Raw genomic sequence first — 19,524 nt, forward strand, 5'->3', positions numbered from 1 at the left:
GCTCAGTAATTGCAATCAATAGGTGATTAACCATTTGTGAAATGTTACCAGTAGTGTTTCCTAAAATTAAATAACAGTATGTTCAATACCTGTTTCAAATTCACTATAGTGAATTGCATAGGAGAGTTATTAGATACAGTGTTTCATTATGTTGAAGATGGAAAAGTAGAAAATATAAGGACTGCTTGTCTGCAAAATCTTAATGAAATTTATAAGGATATTATCAGCAAGGAAAACTTGCCATCATTTTCCCGTAAGTGATATACCATGCATTTTTGCATGACTTCATCTGTGTGCTCAAAGGTTTTGTATTTTCACATCCAAGCATGTAAAAGAGTTATAAGTCAAAGGAAAATACTTGTTGGCTTGGATAAGTGTTTGCTGTATAATTATGCTTTGAACCTTTGTGCTCATGTTGCATTTGAGCCATTCCACTTTCCAGTAATTTCCTTTTTAATGTTGTAGATACTTCGAAGCAATGCAGCTGAACTTCCGACAACGTCTGCATGTTGAACAGATATTTGACTTGGAGAACGGAGAGTATCTTTGTCCACTTTGCAAATCTCTGTGCAATACTGTGATTCCTATCATCCCATTGCAGGCTCAAAAAATAAACAGGTGAAATATCAGATTGCATAACTTCTAATTAAAAATAAAAAGGAAAAATTACTTTGAGGCTGGTCAGCTTTTCAAATTTTTGGAAGGAGAACTTGGGTTTGAGCTTCCTCATCTGTATAAAATACTGCATATCTCATTATTTAGCCAAATATACGTCTTTTAGCAGTAAATTTTTTACTTTTTATAAAACATTTTTGGATTGTCTGTTCTTTAGAGCTGAAATCAAATGAGAAAGTACCTAGAACTAGTATTTAGCCTTACACTTCATTTTGTACTGTTCGCTCAAATTTTCTGAAGCCGGTAAAACTGAGCAAATACTGAGTTAATGTGTTTGGATCTAGCTGTGTCTGCTGTTTTAAGTTAAGGTGGTTCTTTGAGTAAAACCTGCTTTCTATTTTTGTTTTCAGCGAGGATGCAGAGGCAGTAGCTCAAATTCTGTCCCTAGCTAGGTGGCTGGAGATTGTCACAGTCAGGATATCAGGCTACAGTGTGAAAAATGCTAAAGGTTTGTTATCTTAATTTTTAAGCTATTCTGTGGGATATATGTCAGTACATGTTTTAACTAGTACCAGCAGAAAGCTTCAAATAAAGAATACATTTTGCTGTCAATCAAGACAGTAGCAAATAAAGCTGGGGATAAAGGCATTGCTCTTTCTGAGCTGATATCTTGATTTCAGTGTCCTCACCAATTTTCTGGCTTCTGTTAAATTATTTCCATCTTTCTTGTAGGAAAAAAATTATGTGCACTTGGAGAGGATGTCAACAGACTAATTCTCATGGTCAATTAAACTTCTGTATTGACTGAGAGGTAGTAAAAAAGAGGAAAAACTAAATTAAAGAGGACAAAATGAAAACAGGCATGAGTGTTTAGAAAATGGAAGACACAGAGAATCTACTATTTTGGGGAATAGAGGCAAATGTTACTTAAAAGAGGAATCATGGAATATAGTCTGGCTGGTGAGGTGTGTTTGCAATTGTTTTCAAATCAGTTTCAAATAAAAAGAAGACTCCCTCTTGTTAAACTGCTGTAAAAACTGTAACAGCTTCTTTGGTTTTTAGTGTGGATGTATTTTTTTTTTCCTGGAAGGAGAGAAACAAAATCTTCCAGCTTTCAGCAACAAGGGAACAGGGAACTCAGCTTTGGAATTCCATTCCATCCTTAGTTTCGGAGTTCAGTCCTCGTAAGTGTTACTGCCTGTTTTCCCTCCATTATATTAATTTTCCATTCAGTATCCTAGGTATACTTCAGAATTTGTATTGAAGGAAAGACATATGATTTGTTTGATCTGACTGGGGGCTTACTTATTGTTTTCCATGAGCATTCACTGAATATTGGATCTGTGAGGAGTTAGGTAGACCTTTTGGTCAAATCCAGTCTGGTACTTTTTATGTTCTTTGTACAAAGCTAGAAGTCTGGAATCTTCCAGTCCACAATTCCAGTGATTTGGGTTACTTGCTGTGCCTCTAGGCAAGTTATTTATTGTCTATCTGCCTTAATTTTCCTGCCACACATCTGTTTCAGGCATAGATTTCAGGTGGGTTTGGACACGAGGGTGGAATGTGGATCACTTAGGGGAATAGGGCTGTGTTGTCTGTTTCTATTTCTGTTCTATTCTGAATTAAACTCAATAACAACACTGAGCTTAATTTGAGACAGAAGTTAGTGGTCATGTTCCACATTACCAGTTGTAACATTAAGCGTGTTAATTCCAGTGGCCAAAAGCCCTTGCCCACTAAAACACAATGAATGGGTAGATACTTTTCTTTCTTTTTAGATCATGCTGTAAGTACTCTACTTCTGCTACTTCAGACTGACATCAATACCCACATGTATGTTTTATTTGTAAAATAATAAAAAATGTTCTGTTGTCAGCTGAATCAAAATTTTTCTTGATAACTGATCTTCATAGGAAAAATTCTGTAGTTAAAGTGGTGTTTAAGTGTGAGCCTGGCTAACCCCAGACTTTGTGGTACAATTGTTTTGTCCATAGAGATATGGAGATTTAATACAAATGTCATGTATTTCTGTTAGAAAGTTCTGTGTGTGACTTAGAAAAAAACCCACAAGCCATTAAAACTGCTAAATGCTTTTTTACATATAACTACATTTACATAAACTAGCCTAGTGTCATTTGAAGAGAGCTTAAATGCTAAAACATATGTTTAAAAACACGCTTGAAATGTCTTCCATTTTTAGCATCTTATTGTTTTCACTTCAGGATTTATAATTACAATTTCTTACAATGTTACTTTCATTGTATTTTACTTCAAAATATTTGCATTTTTCTAGTCTGAATTATAGTGTAGTACACAGGAATAATATTTTCCATCCTGGCAGCTCTTAATCTCTCAATTTGTAGAGTCCTTTTATGTCAAGGTATTTGTTTACTACTGAAAGCTAGGGATTTTTTTCACCTCTGTCCAGACAAAAAGTCTTTGTATTCAGTATTTCTTTCATAAATAACTGTCCTGGATTGAACTTACTTTGTTAGTGATTGATTAACCAGTAAGTAATAAATACTATTAATAATTGAGACTGAAATTATCTTGTCTTGGTTTTGCAGAGCCAAGTACTCAAGCAGTATCAAGGAGATGCTTATTCTCTTTGCCACCACCATTTACAGAGTTGGGCTAAAAGTGGCTCCAAATGAAGCTGATTCCCGGATTCCTATGATGACCTGGAGCACATGTGCTTTTACCATCCAGTGTATAGGTAAAGCATAATTTCAGTTTAGTCTGTCTCGTAATTGAAAATGTTACAGTTGCTTGATTGTATCATTTCATACAATATGATTGTGTAAATAATACTTTTACATAAGTACGAGCCATATGTAAGAGTATAGCAAAGTAAATTATATGTAATTGCATATATAAGAATAGAATTATTATCTATAAACCAATATAAATAGTAGGATGTTTTTCTTAGATCATGAAATGAGATATGGAATGCCAACATTGAGTTTAATTTGAGACAGCAGTTAGTGATCATGTTCCACATTACTGATTGTAACCTTAAGTGTGTTCAATTAATATCTTCAGGCTGCCAAAGATCACTGACCTGCAGGGATCTCCTATGCTAAATATCTAATAGCTGTGAGATAGTACTCCCTGTCTCATTATTTGTTTTTGTCTGTATCCTTAAAGAATCTTTGTGGAATTTGTAGAGGAAAGTCTCTTGTACTCTGAGATTGCTAAGTAGGTACCTGATAGAAAAAGAAACAAACCAAAAACCCGCCAAAAAACCTAACCCAAACATTCTCTACCATGAATCTCTGAAGGCAAAAAAATTACCAGAAAAGTGATCTCATTTTTTGGGATAATGTACCTGTTTATCCAATTTCATTTCTGGATTACATACACAAATAAGTTTGTGTAATAAACATGAAGCTGTAGATAAATCTGTAGAGGCTTCCAGGCAGGGAGAAAGGCAAGAGCTAAGTCTGACATGTAGGATGAAGGAATTGAGAATGTAATTGTGTATGTCCATAAATGTGATTTGCCAGTTATACCAACTGTTTCTTGATGAAACTGTTGAAGTACAAGTTTAGTCTACCTTAAATCTCTAATGGACAAGACTGAACTGAAGTATCACGAGTTTAGAAGGTTTTTAGGCGGATTGGGAATATTCTGATAAGGCAGAAATAGTCACAAAACTGATTGCATCTTTCGATGGATTCTATTAAGAGTTTTCAAAAAGGTTGAGAAAAGACTGGAAACCACCCACCTTATTAACATTACTATACTTAATGATGTGCAGGTTGGTTTTGTTTGGTATATGAAAAAAGATACTGGTGGCTGTCAGGGAGGAGCTTGCCAGCAAGGATGTAAATGCAACTGTTACCACAGGTGTGATATTGAAGGCCTGTGTTAGTCATAGAAAATCCAAGTACTCTGGAGGACAAGAGTATAAAGCCAGAGGGACTACTGTGACAGTTTGATTGGATTCATTCACCACTTCCTTGGATTCATTTTTGTTTGCAAATAGAGCAGACTTTTGTGAAATTGTAAAGCAAAACTGCTTGCATAGCTTCAGTATGCTGGTCTGGAGTCTACTCATAGTGCATTATTAAAACCATTCAGTGGGCATGTAGCCAAGCTGCCTAGGCAAGGAACTTTAGAGAAACCTAGAGGAGGTTCAAAGCATCGTTGACCCAAGGGATCTGAATTAGTATTATTGCCAAAAGCCAGATCCTTGAAAAAAGAAACAAACTCAAAAAAAAAAAAAAAATTAAAACAAAAAACCTCCAAACCAAAATCTCCCAATTAGATCAAATTTTAAAAATTCCAAGTGTACTGTTTCATATCCAAAAAGCGACTAAAGTGCAAAAAAATTATATTCTCACCATACTTTTTTACTCAACTGAGTGAATTTGATTTCTTATTTTTATTGGCTTGTTTTTTATTATTCCTTCAGAACCAGTGCACTCAGGGAGGAAAGCTAAATTGTATTCCAGCTTGGGAATTTTGTTTTCAAAATATTTCTATTAAACTGCAGTCAAATGCAGTAGTGCAAATTTTGCCAGGTTGCCCAGAGAAGTTGTGGTTGCCCGAACCCTGACGGTGTTCAAGGCCAGGTTGGATGAGGCCTTGAGCAACCTGGTCTAGTGAGGGGTGTCCCTGCCCATGGCTGGGGGGTGGGAATTAGATGATCTTTAGGGTCCGTTTCAACCCCTTAACATTCTATGATTCTATGATAAACATGAGGGTAAGATGGCTGTATAGCATCTCTGTAAATGAAACTTGGTGGTCTGGAGCGTTGCATAAGGGTACCTGAAAATAAATCTGAATCCATAGAATGAATGTGTTATCATCATTCATATGAAACAATGTTCCTTTAAATCCTTAGTTAGCAAGGTCTGAAAGCTGAAAATTTTTATGAAGCTTACTAAAATAATTTATCTGGGAAATGTTCAGTGCTATTTAAGACCAATTTTTTTTTTTTCCAAGAGAATTCTCTTTATAAGAATGAAATTGAGCTTTAAAAATGAGTATCTATACTAAGAATAAATTTGTATTAGGTTGTGTAGAACAAAGCAACTTAATTTTTTCTCTGTTTAATTTTAAGAAAACCTCTTGGAAACAGAGGGCAAGCCTTTATTTGGATCTCTACAAAATAGACAGGTATGGATGAGTAAGATATGCAATATATTTTAAACAAAAAAATTTATTTATGATATACATGCATCTATAAACCTGTTGAAACTGCTAACATCAAGATCATTCTCTGTCAAGGGATATCTCTCAATGTGTGGATCCATAGTATAAAGAGCGCTTTGAAAGAATAATATGTCTGCTTATATATGGATGTTCATATTAAATTAATTAATAAATGTGGTTTATGTTTGTAGACGTAAATATGTTTTTACAATTCTGTATCACTATTATATTTAGCCTTTTTTCCTGTTCAACCATTTTCTCTTGCGCTCTAGCACAGTGGCCTTAAAGCATTAGTGCAGTTTGCAGCTGCTCAGAGAACAACATCCCCCCAGGTCCTGATTCAGAAACACCTGATTCGTCTTCTAGGAGGTACTGTATTTCTTTTCTGTGCTACCTTTTGTGTCACAGAAGTTTCTGTTCCAAAATGGCACACAGGTTAATACAGCGTGGAAACAAGGGTCGGAGTACTTGTCAACAGTGCTCGCTTCAGTTGCCTGAAATTACGGGGTGTGGATTGAACTCACCCCAGATTACCCAGACTTACAGGTACTCAAGTCTGGAACAGATGGGTACCACATATTTCTGGCAGTGTTCGAAATTGCTCAAATTCTCTTCTAAACAGGTGAATAAAGCCACAAAATAGGTATTTCTTTCTTAATTGTGAGACCTCATCTTCTCAGCATGGAGAAGAGAAGGCTCTGGGGAGGCTTCATTGCAGCCTTCCAGTATGTTAAGAAGGAAGGAGAGGGACTTTTTATCGAGGTAGATAGGGACAGGACAAAGGGGAATGGTTTTAAACTGAAAAAGACAAGGTTTAGATTAATTATTAGACAGAAATTCTTTATTGTGAGAGTGATGAGGCACTGAAACAGGCTGCTCAGAGAAGCTGTGGATGATCCATCCCTGGAAGTGTTAAAGGCCCGACTGGATGGAGCTCTGAGCAACCTGATGAAGTGAGTGTCATCCCTGCCCATGGCAGGGGGATTGAAACTGGGTGATCTTTAAGCTCCCTTCTGATGCAAACCATTCTATGATTCTGTGATTTGCAGTACTTTCAAAAGGCTGCTTGAAGCCTAGCTTAAGATATTTCGGTCTCAGGGAGAGCTAGTTTGGGGCATGTAACTTCCCCCATGTTTCTTATTGATTAGGTTAGTATGGTGGCCTTTGTGAATCCCACACTCTCATTTGCTTTCTACTTGATAAGACTCTTAGGTGTAGTTCTTAGGCTTTTGGATTGGTGAGGTTGTGAGGCATCTAGTGTTGAGGTGCCTAAGGACCATCACCCTTAACACTGTGTGGGATTTATTAGAGCCAGAGAAATAAAGACCAGAATTTTGAAGATATATTAATTAAAATTGTCAGCTGTTTGGGCATGTGGAAATAGCTAAACATGCACAATCAATTAAATCAGGCATAAGCAGTTAATTAAATAGATCCTCAATTTAGAGACCTTTGATGAAAACACTGAAATGATAGAGGCTCTAAACTCAGATTCTGATACTACAGTACTACAGTTCAATCCAAAAGAAGAAAATATGTGTTAAATGTATAACTGATACTTTATTTTGTAGTTCTCCTGCCAAACTTTAAAGGGGAGGACACTCCATCACTCTTAGAAGTAGATATGTTCCACATTTTGGTAAGCAGGTTCATTTTATTCTTCATTTTAATACTTTTTTTTGAGCATAAATTTTTGTGTTCTGTACTCTGTAAATAGTCCTGCACTATCTGTTCACTTGCATCAGTCAAATGATTATACAAGAACAACAATCAAATGATTACATATGACTGCTATGTATGTTTACTTTTAGTTCTGCTAACTTTCAAGTCTTTGCTGTCCTGTTCTTATTAAATTTCATGCTTGCAATCTCAATCTTCTTTTTAACACTTCCATTGTTATTAAGCATAAAAAAAATAAACTTAAGAAATATACTCAGTTTCTTTCCCTCACTTTCCCTTTGTCTCAGTCAGTATCTCATACGTTCTGATTCCTTGACGTTCACTCTCATTACCTTCTGGTATTTTTCTTAGCCTCTTCTTTCTGTTCTTAATACAAATCTGTATTATTGGTTTTTCTGCTGTTAAAAAAACCCCAAGCAAGTATAAAACAGCCAACAAAACCAAACTCACCAAATAAAATCTGTTTTACCGTGGCTGCTTTTCTATCTAATGCTCGGTCTCACTTCTCACTTATTGCAGTGTGTTTTGTCTTATGTCAAAGAACAGAAATTAAGCTTTTTAGAACTGGACAACCTGTCCTGGTGTATCTCTAAACTGGCAATTACCACGTAACTCAGAGTTTCCTATGTACCATGCTGCACAAATGGTTAATATTTTCCAGTGGGTTTTTCCTACACTTTGAATTAAAACCAGCAAGATAGATTAACAGACTACAGAAATAAAATACAAATGTATGGTGAGAATATAATTGTTACCCTTGTATCTATCACCAAATTTTTGTCACTTTAATATTTGCCTATTCCTTTTCACTGTAGGTGGGAGCTGTGTTATCCTTTCCATCTTTATACTGGGAAGATGCTGTAGACTTGCAACCTTCCTCAGTTAGTTCAGCCTATAACCACCTCTACCTCTTCCATCTGACAACACTGGCACACATAGTGCAAATTGTCATCTCTTCAGCAACAGGTAGATGTGTATTTATGTCGCAATTTTTGGACATTTTTGCACAATTTCTTAAGAATAATGTATTGACACCATTAGTGTCTTCCAGGTATAAACTTCCTCATAATAAAGTGACACTTAGGGCTAGGTAGTAATAACTGTTTTCTGGTAAAAATGAAATAGCACTACATCAAGTTCAGAGCATTTTATTATATCACTTCTGTGTACTTAAGCTTTAAGAAAACAAAGTAGTTATTGATATACCAGTACTTGCTCCAGTCAGTCATTTCAGAGGGGTAACTTTCCCTTTTTCACTCCTTGTAGGAGAATCAAAGTTCTGCCAAGCAGTGTCACTGAGCTGTACAGTGACAATCATTATGGATTTGGGAAATAAAATTTTCTGCACCCTTCAACTTAGGAAATACCCAGATCCGAAATACAGAATCCTGTAAACTGATAGAAGAGACTTTCACTTTCCTCTCTATTTCATAACATTGTTAAAAATTACCAGTAGCCTATAGGCTTACTAGCTACTAGTTTTCTTTTTCTTCAGTATGATAGGAATTAAAAAAAACCTAAACATTTTTAAAAATTTCTGTAGCTTAAGCTATGTAGGACAACTTCAAAAGTTCAAGGGAAGGAAGCAGTTCTTTACATGAGGATAAGCAATGAGGGAGTAATCCTGATTGTTCCTTACAGCATTCAGTCTTAGGAGAACATTTTTAAGGCAGAAAATAGCAAATAGAAAAGAATTAAGCAAAGTAAAGTGGAAATAATTCTGTAATGCAATTAAATAATAAAAAAAAAAAAAGGTTTTAGTATTTGTAAAAGAGAAGTATGTCAGGATGGAGTGCATTTACAGTGGATTCATCTTTTTGTGTGCAGAATCCCCCACTGCTCACTCATCTGACAACAGTGAGGAGGCACAGTCTGCACAGTCCTTCTGTAGAGAGGTTTGCCAGTACACCAGTGGGTAAGTGCAATTCAGATGCAGCATTACATTTTCCTGGAAAGATAGCATTCCACAGGATTGACCAGCACAACACAGAAAACAGGAAAAAAATTACCCATTTTGTATGGGGAGTTAGCAAAGTGCCTTGTGCTTTCTTCCCATGCTCCTGAACACTGAAACTGGTGAAAGGAATGCTTTTAGTTAAAGTGCTGCATTTTGTGGACAGCAGAGTAAATCATTTGTCTGAGAATAAAAAAAATACCTGTATCCATTCTGGAGAGAAATACATCTATTTACAGTATTTATTTTTTGTTTGCTTTGATTATTTTGGTTTAGATCTCTTGTGTTATGAATGGAATCCAGAAAGAAGGAAATGGCCCTACTACAAAAGGGGGATAAAGTGTAAATGATGAGTGTTAGTGTTGTGACTTCCATAATGAAGTATGAATTAGTAATTTTTTTATTCTATTCATTTTATTGTTTCTGAAGAGTACTTACGCTGGTCTAAGTGGATTTTTCTCTTTCATAAACTACATTCAAAACACCAACTGAATCAAAAATTTTCACCATTTCAAAAATTGACTGGCTTTTAGTAATTAAATACAACCAGTGTAAGAATCAATTGCTCTGTGTGATGTGTTGCACTATTTATATCAGATTATTTTGAATAACCTAGAGCTGTGTATTGGCTGTTTATTTTTTGTAATTCTGAGAAAAATAGAAGTTGACCTAATTTGAAGATTTAGTACAGGTATGGAGCATAAATTCAGTACTCATTCCTTAGGAAGAAGGGAAGCTGGAAGTTAAGTGTTGGCGGCTGTGTTTCACAGATTTTGGGGTACGTGAGTGTTGCTTCTACACAGCTACCATTCTACCAAGGCTAGCCAAAATGTGAAAGTGCTAGAAGGATTTGCACTGTGAACTACTGCAGCTATTTCTCATTTGTGTTTTACAGTTGCTTTAGTCAGGATATTCCAGGCTGGCTTGTGTGGGATTGTGTTAAAACAGGCATCATGCCTTACCTTCGTTGTGCTGCTTTATTTTTTCATTATTTGCTGGGAGTTTCTCCACCTGAGGAACTACTACAAGGTAATTGTGAGAAAACAAATGTATGACCTTTTTCATCTTGAAAGAATTTTTAAATGTTCCCAATAACTTAACAATACTCAATACATTAAAGTAAGACTTGGGAAGTAAAGGACTTACTAATTTGTAAAGGAAGGGACAGGCATGAGAAGCTGCATTGTCTTGGGTTTCTTTGCATAGAAGAGCATTACTTTTGAGGTTCTGAGTATATGCAAATATGTGAATTATCAATGATTTATTGATAGTAAGTAGTTGTTGATAAAGATTCAGTGGTTTAAGCATAATTTCAGGAATTTAGATTACAACACCTGAGAAATTGCCTGGAGTATATTTTAAAAAAACAATCTTTTTGTGTAGTGCTAATGTTGGTAAATGCTAAAGGTACAGGGATTGAGCAAAACAAAGTCAAATAGATATAAAGCACATTATAAAAATTAAGCCTCTTCCTTGAAGAAACCTAATGCGTTGCAGATACTAACCCCAAAAACAAAGTTTGACATCTGTCAAAATGCAGTGAAACACAGAATCATCAACTATTTGGAAAGAAGGACCATAATTTCTATGAATAACTGAAACAAAATATAACATGTGTAACATATAACAACAAAAATATAAAATTGGTTTATATAAACTGTGAACTAAGTTTGAGTTTTTATTAGAATATACAAGTCAAAATCTCTGCACTTCAGGATATGCTTATCCTTACCAGGAGTCTGGATCTTTGATGCTGTAGGGAAGAGTCTTACTGGTGAACCAAAAATGTCATTTTCTGTAGCAGAGACAATAAATGACCACCCAGCAAACTATTAAATTAGCCCAACTTTATGTAATCTGTTAGCACTGACTTTATTACAGCAAAATTTAATATCGAGGACTGTCATAAGGATAGTGAAAAACAAAAATGCGAGTACAGAAACCTACTGCACTGTGTTACATATTATGCAGTAATTTAAGCAAGGAATTCTGTTATTGCAGTAACTTACACATTAAAAAATACTTAATAGTAATTAATCAAATTTGTTTAAACAGATCCTCAGCTAATCCAAGTTACTATAGCTCTGATTAAGTTGGTGGAATAATATCCAATTGTACTATGTAGGAGCTATGCTGAAGATGTAGGATACAGACTGTTCAATGGAAAAGGGATCAGGAGATTTCTAGTTTTGAGTGAATTATTCAGCAGTGGTGAAATGATTAAGCAGTTGTTCATGTTTTCTTTTGCAGTTTCTGAAGAAGGGCAATTCAAGGCACTTTGTAGTTACCTCTCTCTACCTACAAATTTGTTCCTGCTCTTTCATGAATATTGGGACACAGTAAATCCACTGCTTCAAAGGTACTAACTGGGACTGGACAGGCCATGTTTTTCTGTTGTGGTGGCCCTGTGGGAATTCTAGATCAAGTTTGGTAATAAATGATTGAGCTCAAATTCATACTGAAGTTCTAAACATTTTGCACAGGTACACTGAATCTCTTAAAGCACTTCAAAAACATAAAGCATTCTCTATTTTATGGTAATTCCAATATTAAGTAATTATAGTTTACGGGACTAGTGCTTGCAGACCTATATGAAACCATACAGGCAGAAGTTATTTTAAACCTTTGCTTGCTTGATATGCCACTTAATGTTCATTTGCCTATTTTTAATCTGTCTACAGAAAAAATGCTGATTACATGAGCTATAAAATGAGATTGTAGAAAATCCCGTAGCTGACAGGGTGAGGCTTTGTATTATTTCTTCTCAGCATTTGCAAAATAGACTGGTGGATGTGTAAAGTGGCTTAATGTTTAAAAGGTACAGTTTGAGCATTACCATCTGCAGTCATGAAATCATAAAATGTTAGAGGGTTGGGAGGGACCTTAAAGATCATCTGGTTCCAACCCCACTGCCATGAGCAGGGACACCTTCTACTAAACCAGGTTGCTCCAAGCCTTATTCAACCTGGCCTTGAACACTGCCATGGCTGGGGCATCCACACCTTCTCTGGGCAGCCTGTTCCAGTATCTTACCATCCTCAAAAGAAAGAATTTCCTTCCTAGTTTTTGACCTAAATTTCCCCTCTTTTAGTTTGTGGAAGTAGCGGTAAATAAAGAATTGGTTAAATTCTGCATTCAAAACCTCAAATTGAATAAACAGACATACCACCCCCCACCCCAATTAAGAATTATCCAGCTATATTGTGTTGGAGAATGTGTATTTAATGTGACCATTTGAGCACCTGGTTGCATTAATGATTATTCCTGGTTCTTGGCAGAATTCTCTGACTCACATTAACTTTTACTGCATTGTTGTTTGGTTGGGTTTTCTAACCTCTTGTTGTTTTAATCTTTATTGTCCAGACTTCTTCCATGTAGGGATGTTTTGAACTGTTGATTTCCAACTTATAGTCCATATAGCTGACCTAGACAGTTCTCTACATACAGTTTTATTATGATCAATTCCATGTGTAGTATATATTATTACTTATAAATTAATACATTAATTTTTACAAGTAAATTATTAAGTAAGTTTGTCTTACTTGTTCCTTGATATTGGCTCAAAGACATAACAGTGCTTCTAAGAGAACACAGAAGATGATGCTTGTGAACATTGGGAAAGATCACTAGAATCAGGATTAACAAATAGTTACAGTGCTCCCAGTCAGAAAAAGAGGTTTCAAGCAGGAGGCTGCATATTTAACGTAATAGTAACAGTTGCCAAATCATCATGCAGGTTCCCATATGTTTTTTCACAGAATCTTATTTCAGAAGACTAAATTTGATGATTGTTGAGAAATGCGTTAAATGAAGCATGCTAGATTGACCATCTGGTGTAGTTCTTTCTCCCTTCTCCTCCTTTTTGTAGAAATAACTTAAAAAACGTCTTAAACATACCAGTTCCTCTGTTCAATAACTGGCCAATACCTGCCATTGTTTCAATAGGCACATTTGGCCATTCTAAGCAAGCACACATCATGCAATAAACAACTGTAAAATAACCACTAGGTGATGATTATTTAATAAAAACAGCAAATGTTTTTCTATTAGACTGTACAATATTTTTTTATTTATGCTGTGTCTTTTAGTGCATGTATTCCAAAAGGTGCTGTGTATTGTACCCCACTTTGAGAAACTGAGTATGTCTGAAGATTGCATGCATTTTTTAACTGTGTTAATCTTGTGTTTTCATGTGCATGATGATAATTTTAAGCATTTTTTCACATAGGTTTTTCCTCCTGTATGCAAACTTAAAATGTTCTCCTTAAGAAAAGTATAAAAAAACATCCATTTTTTTCCTTGCAAAGTTTTAGGTAGAAATATCAATGCTTTTATCAGTGTTGTGTTTGCTTATCATTTCCTAGTTTAGTTTAATGAACCTAAATGTGTATTTTTACCAAAATGCTGTCATCTGCAAATGTTTGTTTGAAATAGGTGGTGTTCTGACCCAGTGGTGTTAAGTTGTTTGAAAGGGAAAAGCATTGCAATAAGGTAAGCTTACTGTTACTGTTTTCTTCTGGTTTTGATTTAAAATGCTTGAGAGAATGAAGTGCTTGTTGTGGGCAAGTTAGAGACTGCGTGTTTTATTCCTTGTGCTCTACTACTAGAAGTACATTTGTCTTTAAATGTCTTGTTTATTATTCCTTATGGAGTGACTCTTCATTGAGATTGTACAACATTGTTAGACAAGTAATCTGTCCTGCTCTAGGAAAGAACAAAAGCTAACTGAAATATGAAATGTCTTCATACATGTAGGTTATATATGAAATTTAAGTTCAACACTTTGCTGGAATATAGAAAATATTCAAGCTCCCATGTGAAGCGTCTCACTTGGGATTCCAGGACTGAAGAATTGCTCTGGAATTGTAGACACTTGCAGAAGTGACCAAAAGCTTAGCAGGGATTCATAGTTATTTATTCTGTTAATTGCTTTGATCTTTATTATTCTCATAATAGTTCTTTTCCACTTACCCAGGTATCCTAGGAAAAGAAATCGTTTAATAGAGCTTCCTGAAGACTATAGTTGCCTTCTGAACCAAGCCTCTCAGTTTAAGTAAGATGTGGCATATTTAGTTGTCTTCTGGGATGTTTTGTCACTTCTAGTGAATTTTATATTCTTGCAGTTACTGTAACTGGTGTTGAAACCAAACAAAAATTATTTTGTAGAAGTGAAGGCATTGTTATGTTTATACTGGCCAATGCTAGCACATGTTCATTTTTAAATGTGAAACACAACTTGCTAACTGAAGTAATATTTTTTTTTATAAGACAATATGTAAAATTTTTATAGCTTAATCTGCTGGTCATTTTTCTCCAGTGCAATGTGCATTCAGTTTGGCTGTAAGTCTGAAAATTATTTTTGCACTGGACACAACAAGCCCAGATGATGGCACTGTTTTATGCTGAGAAGAGTGAATCATAGGATAATTCAGGTCAGAAGGGACTTCTGCTGATCATCTGGTTCAACCTCCTCCTCAAAGCAGATATCTTGCAGATAAAATATTTCAAGCAGTGTGAAAACACAACCTAAGGCAGATATGTGAAATGATTATGACATAATATTTCTTAGGTTTTTGTTTGATTGTGATTTGGGGTTTTTAGTTGGTTGGATGATCTTTTTGGGGTTTTTTAAGGAACATTAACTTCAGTTAACATTTCTTTTAAAGTTTTCATTCCTACTGTGACATGCTGGTTACACTTCTTTTAGATGCCCACGGTCTTCTGATGATGAACAAAAACACCCAGTATTGTGTTTATTCTGTGGGGCAATGTTGTGTTCCCAGAATACTTGCTGTCAGGAGCTGGTGAATGGGGAGGAGTTGGGAGCCTGTACTTCTCATGCTCTTCAATGTGGAGCTGGAGTCTGCGTGTTTCTCAAGTAAGTAGCCAGAATTTAATGTGTTAAAGAATAAAGGGAAATATTTGAAGGACAGAATTCACAACATTGTCAAAGCATTTGATTCTTTTTGTCTGAGATAAAGAAACATTACTTCGACATAAGTTAAGCTCACCAAAAAGGGAAGAGCCTCCTTGGAGTTGTATTTTAAATGCAGCTATTCTTTTCTTTAAGAATCAGGGAGTGCAAAGTTGTCCTCATTGAAGGTAAAACCAGGGGCTGCTTATACCCTGCGCCCTACTTGGATGAATATGGAGAAACAGATCCAGGTCTAAAGTAAGTAAATGTTTGACTTCCTACATTTTCATTTTTGTATCTCTTTCTTTCTTACACTTACTGGACAACATGTTCTTCTGTCCAGTGTGTACAGCACTGTAGGTAATGCGTGTCTTGGCCTGGGGAACTGATGGCAGTTTCCAGTCAGGAATGGGTAGTTTATGAGGAAATACAGTTTTTAGGTACTGTTAAACTGCCTTATTTTTCTCAAGAATGTTTTGTATGCATTTCATCAGAAACATATGACAACTGCCACTGCTGAAATATCGTAATAGAAATGGCAGTCATTGCTTGTCACAAGTAGAAATTTTTTTACGTTTCAAATAGACTTGTTGGGATTGGTGTTCCTACAAGTATCTAATTAGTCTAGTGTTAATGTTAGACTATTAATTGGACAGTTTATCAGTTGCTGTTCTGATAATGCTAATTCTCTTCTTTTCTTCTCTGAAGAAGAGGCAATCCCCTGCACTTATGTTGGGAGCGTTACCGGAAGCTCCATCTGCTGTGGCAGCAGCACTGCATCATAGAGGAGATTGCGAGGAGCCAAGAAACGAATCAGATCTTCTTTGGATTCAACTGGCAGCTGCTCTGAGTCTCTTGATTTTAGTGAAAACCTTTACCTTTGGCAGTGCTTTGGAAAAGAAAAGGAGGGTGGCAGTAAAAAATCTACTCAAGTGGTTTCTGTAGTTCAGACAATTAATTGATGGATTCTCTAGGTTGGATGTATAACTGATACATTGAAACAGAAACTCATATAATATATTTTCCTCTTTTTTCTTTCAAAAAAAAAAAAAAAAAAGAAAACCACATTCTGTAATTATTACTGAACATCCAGGTCCAGAAATATTTCCATTTTTTTCAGAAGTTTGAATTGTTTCACATGTTTTCATGAGGACAGCTTCAAAGCACACACCACACTTGTCTCTTCCATGCCTTGAGAACATATCTAAATGATGTTGCCAAGGAAAAGCCTCCTTTACTTTCTTCCTGGGTTCTTTTCCCAAGCTTAGTGAAGCTTTAAATATGTTGAGATAATATTGGAGTGGAAGTGGTGCCAGGTCTTTAGTCATCTGCAGAAACAGTTACAATAAAGAATATGTTTTACTGATAAAGCTTACATTCAGCTATACTTTGGGATTTAATGAAGAGTTTTCATTAATGAATTCTTTAAATGAGAGGTGTGGTATAGAAAGTGCATGGGGAGAATTACCATCCTGCTTGTTGTCAAAAACCTAAGTCTGTGCTTTTTGTGTTGCCAGAACTGCACTTTATCTAATGAATTTATCCTCCATTCATGTATATCATAAGACGTCTAGGGCTTCACCACTTGGCTAGGTTGTGGTTAGTTTTACATCCTTTACAGTTTGTCTTCTGAGATTTTCCCCAAGAATCAAAAGTGAAAATTCTGCAGGTAAGTAGTTGTAGTGTAGCTCTGCAAGCTGTATGAGAGCCAGAGACTGCAGTAAAGTAAGCAGCCTTCAAAGCTATCACTGAACTAAAATCAAGGCCCAAAAGCAGCAAGTTTTGGAATCAGAAATAAATTTGCCCATATTTGAGGGATTTTCCACTCATCGTCCTCTACCACTATTGTTTGGAGCATGTTTTGGAGTCTGCATAAATGAAATGGTGTGTTTTGGGAGGCGTGTTCAGTGGTTCAATGCCAGGTAGAGCAGAAAAGGGAAAAAAGGTGGCTCAGTCTGTCTCTTTGCCCTTCAGTAGTTAATAGCACATTGTGATTAAACTCTCTCTCAATGATATGTGATTGTGGTTCAGTTCTAAATGTTTGTTCTTCTGTTTTCTGAATTTCAGTCATAATACACATGAGAGAATTTGTAATGTGACAGGTAAAAACTCTTTCCCAGGAAATTACCATTTCCATGTGAAAGTTTGAAGTCGTCACTACCCTCAATTTCCCTGCCCCTTTGCTATTTGGATTCTTTCGTGCCATCTTAATAAGGCTTTCAAGGAGAGGTTTTCAAATAAATGTCTGAGTGTGTTTTTGTATGATGTATTTTTTTTGTTTTGTTACAATTATATGAGAGACAGTAGAATCACAATTAATGGTTTAGATTTAAATACCATTCTTCTGGGGTTTTTTAATGTTTTTTGAGTTTGTATGTATGAGTGCATTTAACAGCACCATAACTAATTTAAAGATGGAATACCAATGACGTTAAATACTGTTCTGGTTTCAAATAGTTTTTAAAAACTTCTGCTGTAATCCTTCCCCAGTGATATAAAAAGTTGGCTTTGGTCTATTTTCCAGGTATTCTGTTTCTTGCAATTAAGACCATTCTCCTTATTTTGATTCTGTCAGATTTTAAACCTGCATATTAAACTCTTTGAAGACAAACATTAATTCTGTTAGTCTTCTCTAAAACATGTTTGAAACACATACTGAATTTAGAACAGCTGTCATGAAAACTTGCATGCACTGGTGATTTTTATGTCATCAAAACACTGCTTGCCAACAAAAATATTGAATTAAGACTGGCAAATTGATACCAAACCTGTATTTTCTTACTGTTTCCCTCTGATATTTACCTATTCAGTTATCAAAAACTTTCAGTTATCTTGCACTTCACTGATACAAAATTTCCATTATCCAATATGCAGTGAGATCACTTCATTTTGTTTTCTGTCTGAACTGTAGTATGTAAGGACAGGAGTAAGAGCAGATGAGCTTGTTTAAAGCTCTGGAAATCTCTTTGTAGCTGAAGAAGTGGGAGGGGAAAGTTGCATCTTTCTGTACGTTTGCACATACTAATTTAGCAAATGGGCTCCCATATCATTCACTGACTAGCGTGGTCATCTTTCATTTCATAAATTACTATGCAGTTTTGTTCACTGTGAGTATAATCTGTATTTAGTGACTGCAAGATGCTTATGCCACTTATTTCTGTTCCATCCAAGCTGACAGAAGTTATTTGATAATGCACATACTGGTATCTTAAATTGCAAAAATGTAAATTTGAAACTTGTATAATGTTCTTGTGCTTTTGAAATAAAATATCTTGTATATGTATATTTAAAAAAAGGAAATAAAGTAACTTCTCGTAGATTATTCAGTTTTTATTTGAAGGCATTTTGACACCTCACAGTTCATTTTACAAGAGCGCTGTAATGGTGTCTGTCAGTATGGGAAAGGAGAAGAGCTGGTAAATGGTTGGTAAACTACCAGTTATCCCTGTAGGCTGTATCATCATTATACTGTAAGGAATGGTAGCATGCTTTTTCTTATGTAAAGATACACTCCACTCAAAACTTATCCTAGTATTTTACAGATGCAAATTCCTGCAGTGTCTACCTACATTTCTAAGAGAAATCTTAAGTACAGAGTTTAATTTTTACATGCCCTAAAACTGATCTAGTTGAGTGATTCTGGTTTTGTATCTTCTCAAAGTACTGGTTGTGCTGTTTGGCAGATACTTAACCTCTGGAAAGGGAAACTTTGTGGTGTTGGTCTAATGTGCTGTGTGATACATACTTTTAAAAAAGTGTTCTGTTATACAGCTAATCAAACAGTCAAGACATCTACACAGAAATGGCCAGTACTTCTTGCACATTTTTATGTTGCAGCTTGTCATCATGTCCTCACTGCTTTGCTGTAGCTTTGAGCACCATTTGGGTGTTAATGGTGTTGCTCTTTGTTTGTTCTTAGTAAATGGTTTTTAAGAACCAATTCCTGAAAAGGTAAAAGGTAGAGGTAGATAGATTGAAGTCTACTAGCAAAATTGTTCTGAAGAAAATTACAATAAGGATCCTGTTAATTAAGGCAGAAAAGAAAAAAGCCGCATCACTGTTTCTTGCATAGTAAAAATCTCAATGTCCAAAGTTATTTAGAGGAGAATTTTGGCCATTATGTACTTGCATTATGGTTGAAATCCACTTTATTTTCTAGACAACAACCTTGAATAATCTCCGATGTAAACTACTGAGATTC

General features: G+C 35.5%; 1 protein-coding gene across 2 annotated transcripts in view; it reads left to right on the forward strand.

Annotated features, from left to right (window-relative positions):
• The window catches only part of UBR1 (ubiquitin protein ligase E3 component n-recognin 1), a 65,700-nt gene extending 47,060 nt beyond the window's left edge, over positions 1 to 18,640 (forward strand). For both annotated transcript variants that reach the window (XM_048306151.1, XM_048306152.1), the window contains exons 32-47: positions 466 to 618; positions 1,026 to 1,123; positions 1,706 to 1,799; positions 3,183 to 3,331; positions 5,684 to 5,739; positions 6,048 to 6,144; positions 7,347 to 7,414; positions 8,271 to 8,421; positions 9,283 to 9,370; positions 10,305 to 10,438; positions 11,660 to 11,768; positions 13,844 to 13,900; positions 14,385 to 14,462; positions 15,117 to 15,287; positions 15,480 to 15,581; positions 16,032 to 18,640. In XM_048306151.1, the coding sequence (XP_048162108.1) occupies positions 466 to 618; positions 1,026 to 1,123; positions 1,706 to 1,799; positions 3,183 to 3,331; positions 5,684 to 5,739; positions 6,048 to 6,144; positions 7,347 to 7,414; positions 8,271 to 8,421; positions 9,283 to 9,370; positions 10,305 to 10,438; positions 11,660 to 11,768; positions 13,844 to 13,900; positions 14,385 to 14,462; positions 15,117 to 15,287; positions 15,480 to 15,581; positions 16,032 to 16,173 (1,747 nt within the window). In that variant the 3' untranslated portion in view covers positions 16,174 to 18,640. The remainder of the gene's footprint in view (positions 1 to 465; positions 619 to 1,025; positions 1,124 to 1,705; positions 1,800 to 3,182; positions 3,332 to 5,683; positions 5,740 to 6,047; positions 6,145 to 7,346; positions 7,415 to 8,270; positions 8,422 to 9,282; positions 9,371 to 10,304; positions 10,439 to 11,659; positions 11,769 to 13,843; positions 13,901 to 14,384; positions 14,463 to 15,116; positions 15,288 to 15,479; positions 15,582 to 16,031) is intronic.
• The last annotated feature ends 884 nt before the right edge of the window (positions 18,641 to 19,524 follow it).

This window comes from Corvus hawaiiensis, chromosome 6 (assembly GCF_020740725.1).
Source record: "Corvus hawaiiensis isolate bCorHaw1 chromosome 6, bCorHaw1.pri.cur, whole genome shotgun sequence".
Lineage (NCBI taxonomy): Eukaryota > Metazoa > Chordata > Aves > Passeriformes > Corvidae > Corvus > Corvus hawaiiensis.